This window comes from Astyanax mexicanus, chromosome 18 (assembly GCF_023375975.1).
Source record: "Astyanax mexicanus isolate ESR-SI-001 chromosome 18, AstMex3_surface, whole genome shotgun sequence".
Classification (NCBI taxonomy): Eukaryota; Metazoa; Chordata; class Actinopteri; order Characiformes; family Acestrorhamphidae; genus Astyanax; species Astyanax mexicanus.
Window position 1 is genome coordinate 32,568,764 of NC_064425.1, and position 13,825 is coordinate 32,582,588.

The window sequence follows — 13,825 nt, forward strand, 5'->3', positions numbered from 1 at the left end:
AAATGGAGATTTTCTGAGTTGACAATCAGGATAAAAGAGGGATTTCCCTAAAGTAGGAAAAGGAGGGATTTACAATAACCGAGGTACTGACAAATCCTCATAGGCAAGTCAGTTCACTCTGCGGCCATATTAGAAATGTGGACATTCATGCGAGACCAGCATCTGTTTGAATGGGGAAAGACTAAAATTTTGGCAACTAAATGTCTAATTACTGTTGAAACAACATATTTAAAATTACCAGAGACGTAAAGTAACAAAGTAGAAGTACTTCACTACTGTAATTAAGCAGTAAAATGCTGTATCTGTACTTTACTGGAGTATATTTTTTTCTCCTATTTCCACTTTCACTTCACTACATATTTTTACTGAGTTTATTACTTTTACTGCGATACATTTTTTAAAAGTCGTGGATTTTGGGTTGTTTTTCAAAATTAAGGGCCACATCCAGATTCAAGTGAAAAAAAAATAATGTAAAAAATAAATAAAAAACAATAAATAATATTTGATTGCTTAGTATGAACAGATGACCTGAAAAAAATTTCAATCTCCTAATCTGCTAAAAAGATGTTTAAAAAGGAAAACACCTGCCCCCTGTACACCATAGTTTGTGTGTGTGTGATTGATGCAGTGTGTGCTCAACACCCCTAAGCCTCTGATCCTAGAATCCCCCTCTGCTCATTAAAATTATAAAAATGTTAGAAATCATTCCAAAACCACATTATCACTAAAGCCAGAGCGGGAGATAGATGCTCTGTATCTTTGTCTCTGGGTTTGATGAAGGTGCTTTAATCTGTTGACCTTTGACAGCATTAGTTGATTTTACAAAAGTGATGGATCAACTAGTGACTTTTTATGCTGTATTTGTTCTGAAGTTTTTCAGTGAACTGGTTAATGAGGATCTTGGCCGCTACAGGGCTCCGATCAGAGAGCACAGAGTCATCAGGGATGATTTAATTAGTTTACTGATATAAATGAACAGCCTCAGTAGCATTGACAACAGTAGCATTTTCTGCAGATAAACACAGAAAACAAGTACATAAACACAACTGCAGTATTTCTAAATTATCATTACACAGTATTAGCTAAACTAATAAACTGACTTCAGAGAGGTAAGTGGGCAAAACTGTAGAAGCTGTTAATATAAACCCTCACAAGTTTCAGTAAGATCATAGCAACATGCTCCAGCAGGGGGAGGTAAAATCTAGCCACATATGCTGCAGTTAACTAACTAGTGAGCAGCCTCAAACTTGGCATATTATCCCTGTTTACTTCGCATATTCATGCTCCACATAACTACATATAGTACACACAAGAACTTGAGTACACTGTTTGGTCAACTGAATCCACCAAAACTCAATTTACAGCACAAATTAACAGTTTAAATGAGGAGCTGAAACTTACATCGTCTCTGACTGCTAACTGCTGCCTGTGACTCTAGCAGCAACAGGTACGTGCATCAAAATAAAAGTCCTCCTCTAAACATAAATGTCCATGAGGTACTGAGCAGAACAAGCACTGCAGATTGTAAGTAGCTAGACCAAACACTAATTATTTTACCAGTGAATGTCCAATATGAAGAATTCACAACAGCCGCCCCCACAGTTGAGAAGCAAATGTGCAATAGAGAGAATTCTTCAGAGATCGTCAGAACCATCCTCAATCTTTGGAAGCTGAATTAGGCGAGCAACTGGTCTTGTGTAGATCTTGCCTTTTACAAGGACGTCCGCTGTTCTGACACATCCATCCTGGCTAGTTATGGTCTTAGTGACCCTACCAATAGGCCACTGAGCTCGGGGTAGTTGTGGATCAACTATCATGACTACTGAGTCCACGGTCAGGTTTTCAGACTGCTTCTGCCACTTATGGCGAGTTTGGAGTGAGGGTAGATACTGACGTGCAAACTGAACCCAAAACTGGTCTACAATGTTCTGACAATGCCGCCATCTCCGCCGCCCCATATCAGCCGGTGCATAAGCAACTTGTGGCAGGGAGGCATCCCGCCGCCCCATGAGAAGCACATTAGGCGTAATGGGGTCAGGATCAGCGATATCCGTTGATGCATAGCCTAGTGGCTTTGAATTCAGGATGCCTTCCACCTCCACCAGCACAGTATGCAGAACATCCTCCGAGGTGGTTTGACTTCCAACAACCACTCTGAGAGCAGACTTTATAGAACGAACCTCTCTCTCCCACGTACCCCCAAAGTGTGGAGCACTTGGGGGATTGAATTTGAAGAGGATCTGGTAGTCAGCCAATTGTGCCTTGAGTTGTGGGTGAAGTGCAGCAAAGGCTTCACGAAGCTCACGGTCAGCCCCACGAAAATTTGTGCCACAATCTGAAAGAATTTCCTTTGGGCGCCCTCTCCTGGCTATGAAGCGCCGTAAGGACAGTAGGAAGGCATCTGCATCCATAGAACTGAGCAGTTCAATATGAACTGCTCGTGTAGTGAGACACTTAAAGATAGCACCCCAGCGTTTCTCAGTCCTCCTGCCAATCTTCACTAAGTATGGCCCAAAGCAATCAACTCCTGTGGAGAAGAAAGGTGGACAAAGTAGACGAAGACGCTCTGGTGGCAAGTCAGACATTTGAGGCACCTTTGGCTGAGCTCTCCATTTCCGACAGGTGGGGCAGTGAATCTGATGATGTCTAATGGCTTGACGACCCCTCAAGATCCAGTACTGCCTTCGAATCTCAGCATATACCCGTTCAGCTCCAGGGTGCAACAGACGTTCATCAAACTCTTTGATGAGTAGCTGTGTCACTGGATGTCGCGGATCTAGAACTATCGGATGGGCTTCGTCCATGTTGAGAGTCTGTAGTCTCCGCAGCCGTCCCCCAACTCTGATAATATTCATTGCAGAATCCCATTCAGGTGCTAGATTGCTCAACCTGCTGTGATTTGGCAGAGGTTTCCCTTCTCTGAGAGCAGCCAACTCATCTGGAAAGCTCTGAGTTTGACACTCTTTTAATATCAGTAACTCTGCATCTCGATAACTCACTGGCTGGTCAGTGGTCCCTAGTGACTCTGCAACTGCCCCATGACATGCCTTCTGGGTAGCGTCCACTAGCTCTTTCCATGTTCCGTATTCAGTTGCATCTGGAGTAATGCAGTTTCTCCCCAGTACCGTAAGGCAGCAGAGTGTTATGCCTTTCACCTCTGATAAGCTCTCCTGGGTCCCAGATTCAGGTTTCTTCGGCCAGTGCTCGATGCTTTGTTTGAGGAAAGAGGGTCCTTGGCTCCATCTGTTAGGTTGGGCCAGTGTTAAGAGTGGTTTCCCCCTAGTTATATCATCAGCGGGATTGTTGTGAGTGTCCACATACCGCCAAGCATTCCGATCTGTCATTTCTTGTATCTCCGATACTCGAGTGCCAACGAACACTTTGAACCTGCATGAGTCAGACTGAAGCCATTCCAGGACTGTCATAGAGTCTGACCAAAGAACTGTCTGGCGGATTGTCAATGTAAGTTCCGCCTGTACAAGTCTGGCTAATTGAGCTCCGGCCAAGGCAGCACAAAGCTCTAGCCGGGGTATGGACTGTTGTCTCTTCGGAGCAACTCTTGACCTAGCCATCACAAAGGTGGTATGGATGGTTTCCCCACTGTGTACTGCTAAATAGGCTACAGCCCCATAAGCCTTTTCAGAGGCATCGCAGAACACATGGAGGTCATACTCAAGACTTGCTTCCTGTGTAGAATCAGGTGAGTAGCATCGCGGAATGGATACTGCACTGAGCTGCTGCAACTCACTCTCCCAGCTCTCCCAGGCCTCCTTTAAGGAAGGAGGCAGATCAGGGTCATCCCACTCTCTTTGTCTAGACCACAGCTGTTGGATTAGCACTTTGGCTCGGGTGGTGTATGGAACTATAAACCCTAATGGGTCGTACTGGCTGGCTAGTACCTGGTAGGCTCTCCGCTTAGTCAGCACAGCATGCTCAATGGGTCGGTGCTGATAGCCCAGTGTGTCACCTGCGCAGTTCCATCTCAGACCCAAAGTGGGTTCCATCGGGCCACCTTGGTTCCGCCCTAGCCACTGCTCCGCAGTTGAGGACCTTGCTTCTGTAGGCAGATGAGCTATGACGGTAGGTTGGTTACTGGCCCACTGTCTGAGGTCAAACCCTCCTTCCAGCAGTAGGCTTCGCAGTTTATCTACCATTTCTTGAGCCGCAGCTATGGTAGGAAAGCTCTCCAAGTAGTTGTCCACATAAAAGCACTGCTGGACGGACTGAAGAGTGCCAGAATAGCTTTCTTGGTAATCAAGGGTGAGTTGCTGTAGAGCGAATATAGCACAGCAGGGACTGCTCGTCGTGCCAAATGGCAGTACCTCCCATTGATACACATCTGGTGGGTCCTCACATCGTAGGTCTCTCCAGATAAAACGCAGAAAGGGTCTATCTTCGGCTATGAGGCGGACCTGATGAAACATGCCCCGTATGTCTCCGCTAACAGCTATGCAGTGCTGTCTAAATCTTAAGAGAACACCTAGCAGTGATGGGCCCAGCACTGGTCCAGGCAAGAGTTGTTCGTTCAGAGAGATGCCCTGATGTCTGAAGGAGCAGTTGAAGACTAATCTTGGTTTACTGTTATGATGTACCAGATGGTGGGGAAGGTACCACTGCTCCTCCGATTTGTGCACTTCGTCAGGTTGTAGCTTGCTGATATGTCCTGCTTGAACAAGCTTATCTATTTCAGCTCTGTAGGTGCATTCTCTTTCATAATCTCGCTTGAGCCTCCTCTCGGTACTCCTCAGGTTTGCCATGACGGACTGGATGGAACCATTGAGCTTCGGTGTGCTGGACTTCCAGAGTAGAGGAGTTGCATATCGAAGAACTCCATTAACACTAACTCGTTTGGTTTTGTCCTCAAGAAGCTTAATAGCTTCTTGGTCTTCTCGTGAACGAACCACCAACTTCTCGTTACGATAAGGCAGGACATCAAGTTGCCACAGCCTTTCCACTTGTCGATAGAGGAGGTCATCAGAGTTAGCTGTTGAGAGCAGGAGACACTGGTGCACTGAGGACTGGTCTCGAATACAGCGTTCAGCTCCCTGTAGGGCCCATCCAAGAGCAGTGTGGATTGCAATGGGTCCACTTTGGTGCCCTTGACGCACTGGCTCGGTTGCTGTGATGAGATGAACGTTATCTGACCCAATCAGCACCAGTGGACGTGCATTATGGAAAGACTGTAGTGGGATACCTCTAAGGTGGGTGTACCTTTTCTGAAGGGTCTGAACAGGGTAGCTCTGCTCCATTAGGTCTAGTCCAGAGGCAGTAAAGGCTCCTTGTACTCTGAAACGCTTCTTAGGGTTATTTCTTGGAGAGATCTGAAAGGAGATCCTTGACCCAGTCAGGTTGGTGATATCAGATCGTACAGTGCGGAGGGCAAGAGTCTCACGTGTACCTTCTAGCTGTAGCTGTTGGACTGCTGCAGGCAGGATCATAGTTCGCTGTGCACCATCATCCAAGATGGCGAAGGTCTCCATAGTCTTGGACTTGTTATGTAGAAGGACCGGCACAACCTTCAAAAGTACCTTGCGTGAAGCTACAGAAGGTGTCAAGTACACTCGACTTTCTGAGGTGTTTGACTGGTGGTCGCTCAGGTGGCTTTGAGCTAGTCCATGAAGAACCTGGAGATGAATGCCACCGCAATCACAACATGGCTTCTTGAGGTTGCATGTGTCTGGTGCATGGGAACGTGCACACTTCCAGCAGCGATTTCCCTGTTTTATCCATTTGCTCAGCTCCCCCAAGGACAACTCTTTAATTTTACTGCAGCGACTGATATAGTGCTCTTTACTATTGCAAAAGAGACAGTGCACAGTTAGCTGTTTCTTTGTCTTGAGGTGACTGGGGGGATTACGGAAATTAGGTTCCACAGGTTCTGTACCATGATAGACTGCTGTGCTTTGTCCTCTAGGTTTAAGCACAGTCTTCTCCTTTCCACTGATCAGGAACCTTTCTTGTTGATAACGCTGCACCATCCGACTTGAGAGACGTTGCTGTTGGGCCTTGAGATGCAGCCAGCCATCAAAGTCCTGCAGATTGTAAGGGTTAAGACTTGCAGAATTAAGCTTCCCATGGAGCTGTAGGAATTCAACAAATCCATCTCTCAGATACTTAGGTAGTTTGCTAAGGAGACGGTCTACATGAGAGCAGCAGTTTAGCTCTGTACCATGGGGGCCTTCCAGAGAAATCAGCATACTGACTAGAAGGCGTACCCGTAAGGCGAAGCTCTGGAAACTAGGGGCATCGTTAGCTTTAACATCAGGTGTGGTGAGAATTGCTGCTATCTCACTCTGAGCTAGCTGATGGGGCTGGCCATACTGCAGCTGAAGGGCATACATTGTTGCTGAGTACGGATATTGGTGGTGGCGGCAGGACTGACCAATCATCTGAGCTTCAGGCAGCTTGAGGTGTTCCAGCAGTATGTGATATTTGTACTTTTCAGACAGCTCAGGGTGAGGTTCAAGCAAGTTGTCTAATGCTAGTTTCAGATTAGCAAATTCTTTTTCGCTATCAGAGCAGAAGTCAGGAATCTTAGGTTTTGGCACACTGTACGGTGGCTGTTGAGCTGTGTACAGATCTGGTGGGGCTACATGAGCAGTCACTTGTGAGGGGTGAGGGATGAAAGCTGGAGCACCTTGGCCTGAATCAAAGAACTGGGTTTTAGGTGGGACTGTCCATTGACCAGCAGAAGTATGAGGAAGTGGAGCGTAGCTTGTAGCTGGTGGTAGCTGAGAGTGGGGCCCAGAAGGATTGTAGCCAGGTACACTGTAACACCGTTTAATGGGAGCTGGAGCCATAAGCAACTGTTGCACTTGAGGCTGTACAGTTGGTTTAGAAGCTATAAAAGCATAATTCAACCTGTGAGGCTGTAGTGTGGGAGGCTCAAGCCTTGCATGTTCTTGCTGGTAGGGAGAGTTTATCATGCCAGAAGAAACTGATGAATATAAGGACTGTAGTGGGTTTGCAGGAGCTGACTGGATTGGCTTGAATGCTGACTTTGATTGTTGCTCTCCAGCTGTGGGGGTCAATACTCTTGCCTCTGAATGTTCCATGTCTTGTGTCCTTGGGTGATGTTCCTCATTGTGAATTTCTTTCACTGGTGAAGATGGATAATCACTTTGATGTGAAAAGGCAGAGTTTGGGCGTGTATTAGGCAACATCATAGTTGATTCAGTTTGCATATGAGGTGCTCCTAATAAACTTGGATGATCATCATTTGCTTCTTCACTCCTCAAGAATGACGTGATATGTTCCATCAGCTTTTGGCGACGGAGTTTACGCTGTTCATATTGATGTAGTTTGTTAGTAAGCTGAGCTAGTTGTGCGGTCTCTTCCCTCTGGGAATTGGAGATTGACTCAAGCAGTTCTCTCAAGGAACCTGCATCTAGTGGGTCTGTGGTCTTAGGGCTCTGAGCCACTGATCGTCCTCCTCGTTGGGGAGTCATACCTGCTTGACTACCACTCACTGCAGCTACTGCTCCTCTCTGCTCCTCTGGTTCGCTCTCGTTAGAGTGGGAGGAAAGGGCATGTTCAGATTGGTTATAGTCAAGGATATAATCTTCCAGATAGCGGGGGACATGACCATGCCTTGAGGGTCTTGCATGAACTTCAATATGAGGGTTGTTAACTGTTTCCTTTCCTGATGACATAATCTGCAGTAGACAAGAATCCGGCTCGAAGGACCGTTTTGTTCTGAAGTTTTTCAGTGAACTGGTTAATGAGGATCTTGGCCGCTACAGGGCTCCGATCAGAGAGCACAGAGTCATCAGGGATGATTTAATTAGTTTACTGATATAAATGAACAGCCTCAGTAGCATTGACAACAGTAGCATTTTCTGCAGATAAACACAGAAAACAAGTACATAAACACAACTGCAGTATTTCTAAATTATCATTACACAGTATTAGCTAAACTAATAAACTGACTTCAGAGAGGTAAGTGGGCAAAACTGTAGAAGCTGTTAATATAAACCCTCACAAGTTTCAGTAAGATCATAGCAACATGCTCCAGCAGGGGGAGGTAAAATCTAGCCACATATGCTGCAGTTAACTAACTAGTGAGCAGCCTCAAACTTGGCATATTATCCCTGTTTACTTCGCATATTCATGCTCCACATAACTACATATAGTACACACAAGAACTTGAGTACACTGTTTGGTCAACTGAATCCACCAAAACTCAATTTACAGCACAAATTAACAGTTTAAATGAGGAGCTGAAACTTACATCGTCTCTGACTGCTAACTGCTGCCTGTGACTCTAGCAGCAACAGGTACGTGCATCAAAATAAAAGTCCTCCTCTAAACATAAATGTCCATGAGGTACTGAGCAGAACAAGCACTGCAGATTGTAAGTAGCTAGACCAAACACTAATTATTTTACCAGTGAATGTCCAATATGAAGAATTCACAACAGTATTTGTTAAAGTACTCTAACGGCTTGCTGTTAAGTGTCTCTTTTTCCTGTTCTCGTTTTGTTGCCACAGCCAAAGGAATTTTGAGCATCCTTTAGCCTAAACATTTGAAATAATATAAACAATATGACACTTAAACTTTTGACTTTTTTCTGTAAAAATTACACAATACTTGTACTTTTACTTTCAGTACTTGAGTAGAACATTTTAGAATAAATTACTTGCAGTACTTAAGCAGATACAATGTTGAATATTTTAGTAGTTCTACTTAAATATGATGCTTAAATAAACTTTAACTTCTACTCAATCATTTTTTTTTTGACAGAGTACTTGAATCTTTACTCAAGTCTGAATCTCTAGTACTGTATACATGTCTGAAAATTACTGATAATTACATTTGGCTCCATAATGCTCAAAAAAGTAGATTTTCCAGCTTGGTGTGGCTACTTCACTTCTCCACTGCAGATCTCCACTTTGAGGTAAGGCTTCCCCTTAAGTACACTGACCCTCCCCTGCAAGCTGATTGACTTTGGGTAATTATTCTCTGGACTGACGTGACAAAAGTACAACTTTTTGGAAGGTGTGTGTCCCATTACATCTAGGTCTGGAAAAAAGCAAAAACAAAAGAAATCTGTATTCATGCATGAAATACTTTTCATGCCACTATAAATGGATTGGTTTTCATGAAAATACTCATATATGTTCTGAAGCATTTACATTTAAGTATAAATGATGCAAGATTAGTTGGCTTAATCATAGCAGATATTTTTCAGCTCTCCTAAAGTGACACTACATAATAAATACATAAACAGGGAACAGTATTCTATATTTAGCAGCGGATTAGATTATTCCGTTTGTTTCATAAACTGTCATTTTAAAATGAAATTATGAAATACAGTCTTTTCCCAGAACAGAACTTTCTCTTTTTAAAAGCAGGCCTCGCTTCCAGCAGTCAGGTCTATGAAGTTTAAATGAGGAACAGAAATAGCTGGCCAATAGTGACTTATTCTTCATTCTTAAACTGCAGTTACATGTAAAATATGTAGCAATGATAGCAATCTCTTGAGATGCACATATACAGCTCTGGAAAAGTACAAGAGACCAAATTGAAAACCTCTGGAATATAATGAAGAGGAAGATGGATGATCACAAGCCATCAAACCAAGCTGAACTGCTTGAATTTTTGCACCAGGAGTAAAGGCATAAAGTTATCCAAAAGCAGTGTGTAAGACTAGTTGAGGAGATCATGCCAAGATGCATGAAAACTGTGATTTAAAAACCAGGGTTATTCCACCAAATATTGATTTCTTAACTCTTAAAACTTTTAATGCATTATTTGAGGTTTGAAAGCTCTGCGTCTTTTTTGTTATTTCAGCCATTTCTCATTTTCTGCAAATAAATGCTCTAAATGACAAAATACTAATTGGAATTTGGAAGAAATGTTGTCTGTAGTTTATAGAATGAAACAACAATGTTTATTTTACTCTTTACCCTTTACTCTTTACTGCTGTCATTGATACATCATGCCATGTATTTCCACTGTCTGACCGTATAGACAGTGTGCAAGCCAGTCGGAGATTCTATATATTAAGGAATATGAAGGAGTTTGGGGTTGATAATAAACTCTCGGAGAAGTTGTATGTCAGTCTGATAGAGAGTGAACTGTTGTTGTTGATATCTGACATCACAAGTAAAAGCAAACTGTCTAGACTGATCAAGGTGGCAGGAAAAGGAATTAGTCAGCAACAAAAGCCAGTAGATAATTTTTTTTAACAGAGCAATATCTAGGAAAAACACAGTAATAGTTTTTGACCAATTTTGATGCTATTAGAGAGCCTTTGATGAATAAAAAGGTCTATAAAGGAGCATTTGCTTCCCACACCATCAAACACATTAACAAATTGCACTTCAAGTTGTATCTAGGTCTGTATATGTTTTAGTTATTTATTATATTTCTATTGTTATTTATTAATCTTTTGTCTATGTTGTGGCATACTGTGGATGTGCCTGTTATTTAACTGTCAATTTTATGGTGAAACCAAAGAAAAATGTCCTGCGTTCTGCAATGTCACAACATTTATTTCTGTCTTGAGCTGCATTAAGATCTTGTATTGATGATGGGGGATTTGGAGCCCTGCACAAAGCCTTCTCCAGCCCATTCCAAAGATTCTTAATGGGGTTAAGGTCTGGACTCTGTGTTGGAGAATCCATGTGTGAATATGATGATCTCATGCTCCCTGAATCATTTCCACTCACTGCTGCATGTGTTTCTCATTTGTTTACACTGTTTTAAGTTGTTTTCCTGTGTTGTTTTCACCTGTACTTTATTTAAAGTAAGACCTGACCTGGTGAAGCTACCGTTAGCTTAGCGGGTTAGCCAATTCACCTGTTAAGCTAAAAATGTTAGATTGATCAGATTTCTGAGTACCAAACACAGCTGGCGCAATAAGCCAGCCCCTGCTAGCATGCTAAGCTAACCCTGCTGGCGCCCCAGCAGCATCAGACAGTCGTACAGTGTGAAAGGTTGGACTATAAACTGCATTTTTTTACAATCTGAGCTTAAAAACAATCCTGGCATTGTCCTCACAGAATATACCATCATGAAATAACAAACACAATGATGGAATAACCTAGTGGTTCAGTATATTCGGGTAGTCAGCTGATTTCATTCTTTGGACACATAATATCTGCGTTGTATTCTGAAGGCAGCTGCCTAACTGGGCAGCATTTTTAAGCAGCATGTGTGCGCTCCAATTAGTGGGCAGCATATGATCCTTCATGTGCAGCATCCTTATTTTACCCCGATTCTTAAGGCAGGGTAAGATGTATCCTTTGCCAGAGTCAGCATTGCAGGGGGAGTTTCTGTACAAACGTTAGTAATTTTCTTCTGTATTTCCACTCACTGCTGCATGTGTTTCTCATTTGTTTACACTGTTTTAAGTTGTTTTCTTGTGTTGTTTTTACCTGTACTTTATTTAAAGTAAGACCTGACCTGGTGAAGCTACCGTTAGCTTAGCGGGTTAGCCAATTCACCTGTTAAGCTAAAAATGTTAGATTGATCAGATTTCTGAGTACCAAACACAGCTGGCGTGCTAAGCTAACCCCTGCTAGCATGCTAAGCTAACCCTGCTGGCGCCCCAGCAGCATCAGACAGTCGTACAGTGTAAAAGGTTTGACTGTAAACTGTAGATTAACCTGTAACTGATTGATTAAATGTGTAAATAGTGGATGTATGATCGAGTTCTCTATGAAGCGCTGTTACCAATCCGGATTATTTTGTCCCCAGGGATGAACACAATTTAAAAAAAAAAAATAACGGGGGAAATTAACTCTACTTGGACTGGCTGAAGGCAGAGTTAGCTCCTTTTATGAAAAGTTTTTCCTTTGTATTTAATACAATATTCTTTCTACATTATTCATTTTGCTTGTTGTCTTTTTATTGTCATTATGTTTATTGTAGTATTACTTCTGAACTAGTAGGTCTGAGTAAATTTCACACTTTTATTTGTGAATACATCAATTTATGAAGCATGATATGTTTTTGTTTAATGCAACTAAAATTTCAAAATAGATTTTCTGACTGTGTGAATTAGGGGTGTCTCATATTGTGTCGTACGTGATAATATCGCAAACATTTTTTAATAACGTGAATGATATTATACCCTGAAATATTGTGCCATATCACCCATCCCTAATCATCACATCAGGGTGCTTCTTTTTTGCTGTTTTTAGCAACAAAAAAAAAATTCTCATTTCCCATTATATATCTACTAGAGACAGATTATATCTGTCCAGTATCATTTATTTTACTTTAATCCTGGATATATGGAGATATTTGGAGTCCATTATTACTAGTATCATGACATTCTGGATCATTGACTTCTAAAATTCTTGTATTTTTTATAGCTCAGTTAGAGGAGCGTCATATCATATCGTATGCAATAATAAAATAACAATTTATTTTTGTTTCAGTAGTGTAATCTTTAAATATTTTTTTTATTTAGTGTTTTTGTCATATCGCATTATTGTGAAAATACCATGAAATATCGTAATATCATTTTAGGGCCATATCGACCACCCCTAGTATGAATGTATTATTGTAAGAAACGTAGATTAGTTTGATGATTTAACTTTGATGGCTTATACAAGCTCTTTATTATATGGTTGCATTACACATGCATTTCTACAAAGCATTTAATAATAAATACATAAAACTGACCATTCTCTGAGTATGAAGTGACAGAAAGTGTATAAATTAAAGTAAATCATAAATATTTAGGTTTATCTGTAATATTTGGATGAGTACATTGCTGTACATTAGTTGCTACTGAGATTTATAAGTAGAGGTAAGTGGTTAATAACTTAAATTTGTAAACAGATCCACGAGAACAACATGCTAGACGTGATGACGTATGCTGACTTCACAAGGTTGCTTATGGGCTTATGCTTTAAAGACAGTGACTTCCAAGACAGCTGCCTTCAGATTGGACCGTAGCTATTGTTGCTGAACCCAGACCTGACCAACTGCAACAACCCCAGACCATAGCTCCGCCCCCACAAGATGGATGCATCACTTCAGCTGCCTCTCTTTTTACCCTGATGCTTCATTACTCTGGAACAGGGTAAATCTGGACTCATCAGACCTTCTCATGACCTTCTTCCATTGCATTCCATTCGTCCAATCTTTATGCTTCATAGCAAACTGAAGCTGTGTTTGCCGGTTAGTTTCACTGATAAGTGCTTTTCTTAAAGCTGTTTAGTCCCTAAGTTCCCTTCAGGGCATTGTGTGTCCTACTTTCATTATTAAACATATCCCAGAGCTCTAGTGCTGTTTTTCTACCATTTGATTTAGACAAATTATTAAGTGATCACAACCAATAACAACTGTTGTAGAAAAGAAAATGTGAGATGGGCTACCCCCACCTCTCGTCCGGGGTACAACTCCCCTGCGTGTTCGTTTGATAGAGAGAGTCAGACAGTGGAGTGAAGTTGAAAGCAAACCAAGCATTTATTACAAAGTGCTGAATATTCAGGAGAACCCACACATGAAAGACCGTCTAACAGCCGTCCCAGCATAAGTTCTGACCCCCCTTCTAATCTGACTCCACGTTTATACCCCAAAATGACGTCAAGCCTGTTGATGAGGCGTTACTAACGATTAGCTCATGTTAATATGCATAATTTCACGTGTTAGTGCTCAAGTTTCACTTGTCTGACCGGACCACTAGTGTTTGGCCTTGACTGCGTTCCTCCAGAACGGAACCTCATGGCACTATCTGTGTGTGTGCGTCACCCCCCGCTTTGAAGCAGAGGTTTTTTAGGGAGGCACTCACTCACCAAAAGGCTGCTTTGATCTAATAGCCTTTTTTGTAGCAATTTAGCCCCGTACCAGTCGAATTAATGACCGT

The 13,825-nt window shown here is 42.2% G+C and overlaps 1 protein-coding gene and 1 long non-coding RNA gene across 2 annotated transcripts; both read right to left on the minus strand.

Annotated features, from left to right (window-relative positions):
- Positions 1-944: 944 nt before the first annotated feature.
- Positions 945-6,800, minus strand: LOC125782686 (uncharacterized). The gene is made up of 2 exons (XM_049467449.1): positions 1,402-6,800; positions 945-1,009 (listed from the first exon to the last, which is right to left on the minus strand). The coding sequence occupies exon 1, from the start codon at positions 6,798-6,800 to the stop codon at positions 1,635-1,637; it is 5,166 nt and encodes a 1,721-aa protein (XP_049323406.1). The 3' UTR covers positions 945-1,009; positions 1,402-1,634.
- A 973-nt stretch (positions 6,801-7,773) lies between these two features.
- LOC125782561 (uncharacterized) lies at positions 7,774-8,406 on the minus strand. The gene is made up of 2 exons (XR_007425275.1): positions 8,231-8,406; positions 7,774-7,838 (listed from the first exon to the last, which is right to left on the minus strand). It is a non-coding gene; the product is annotated as an uncharacterized LOC125782561 (long non-coding RNA).
- Positions 8,407-13,825: the final 5,419 nt, after the last annotated feature.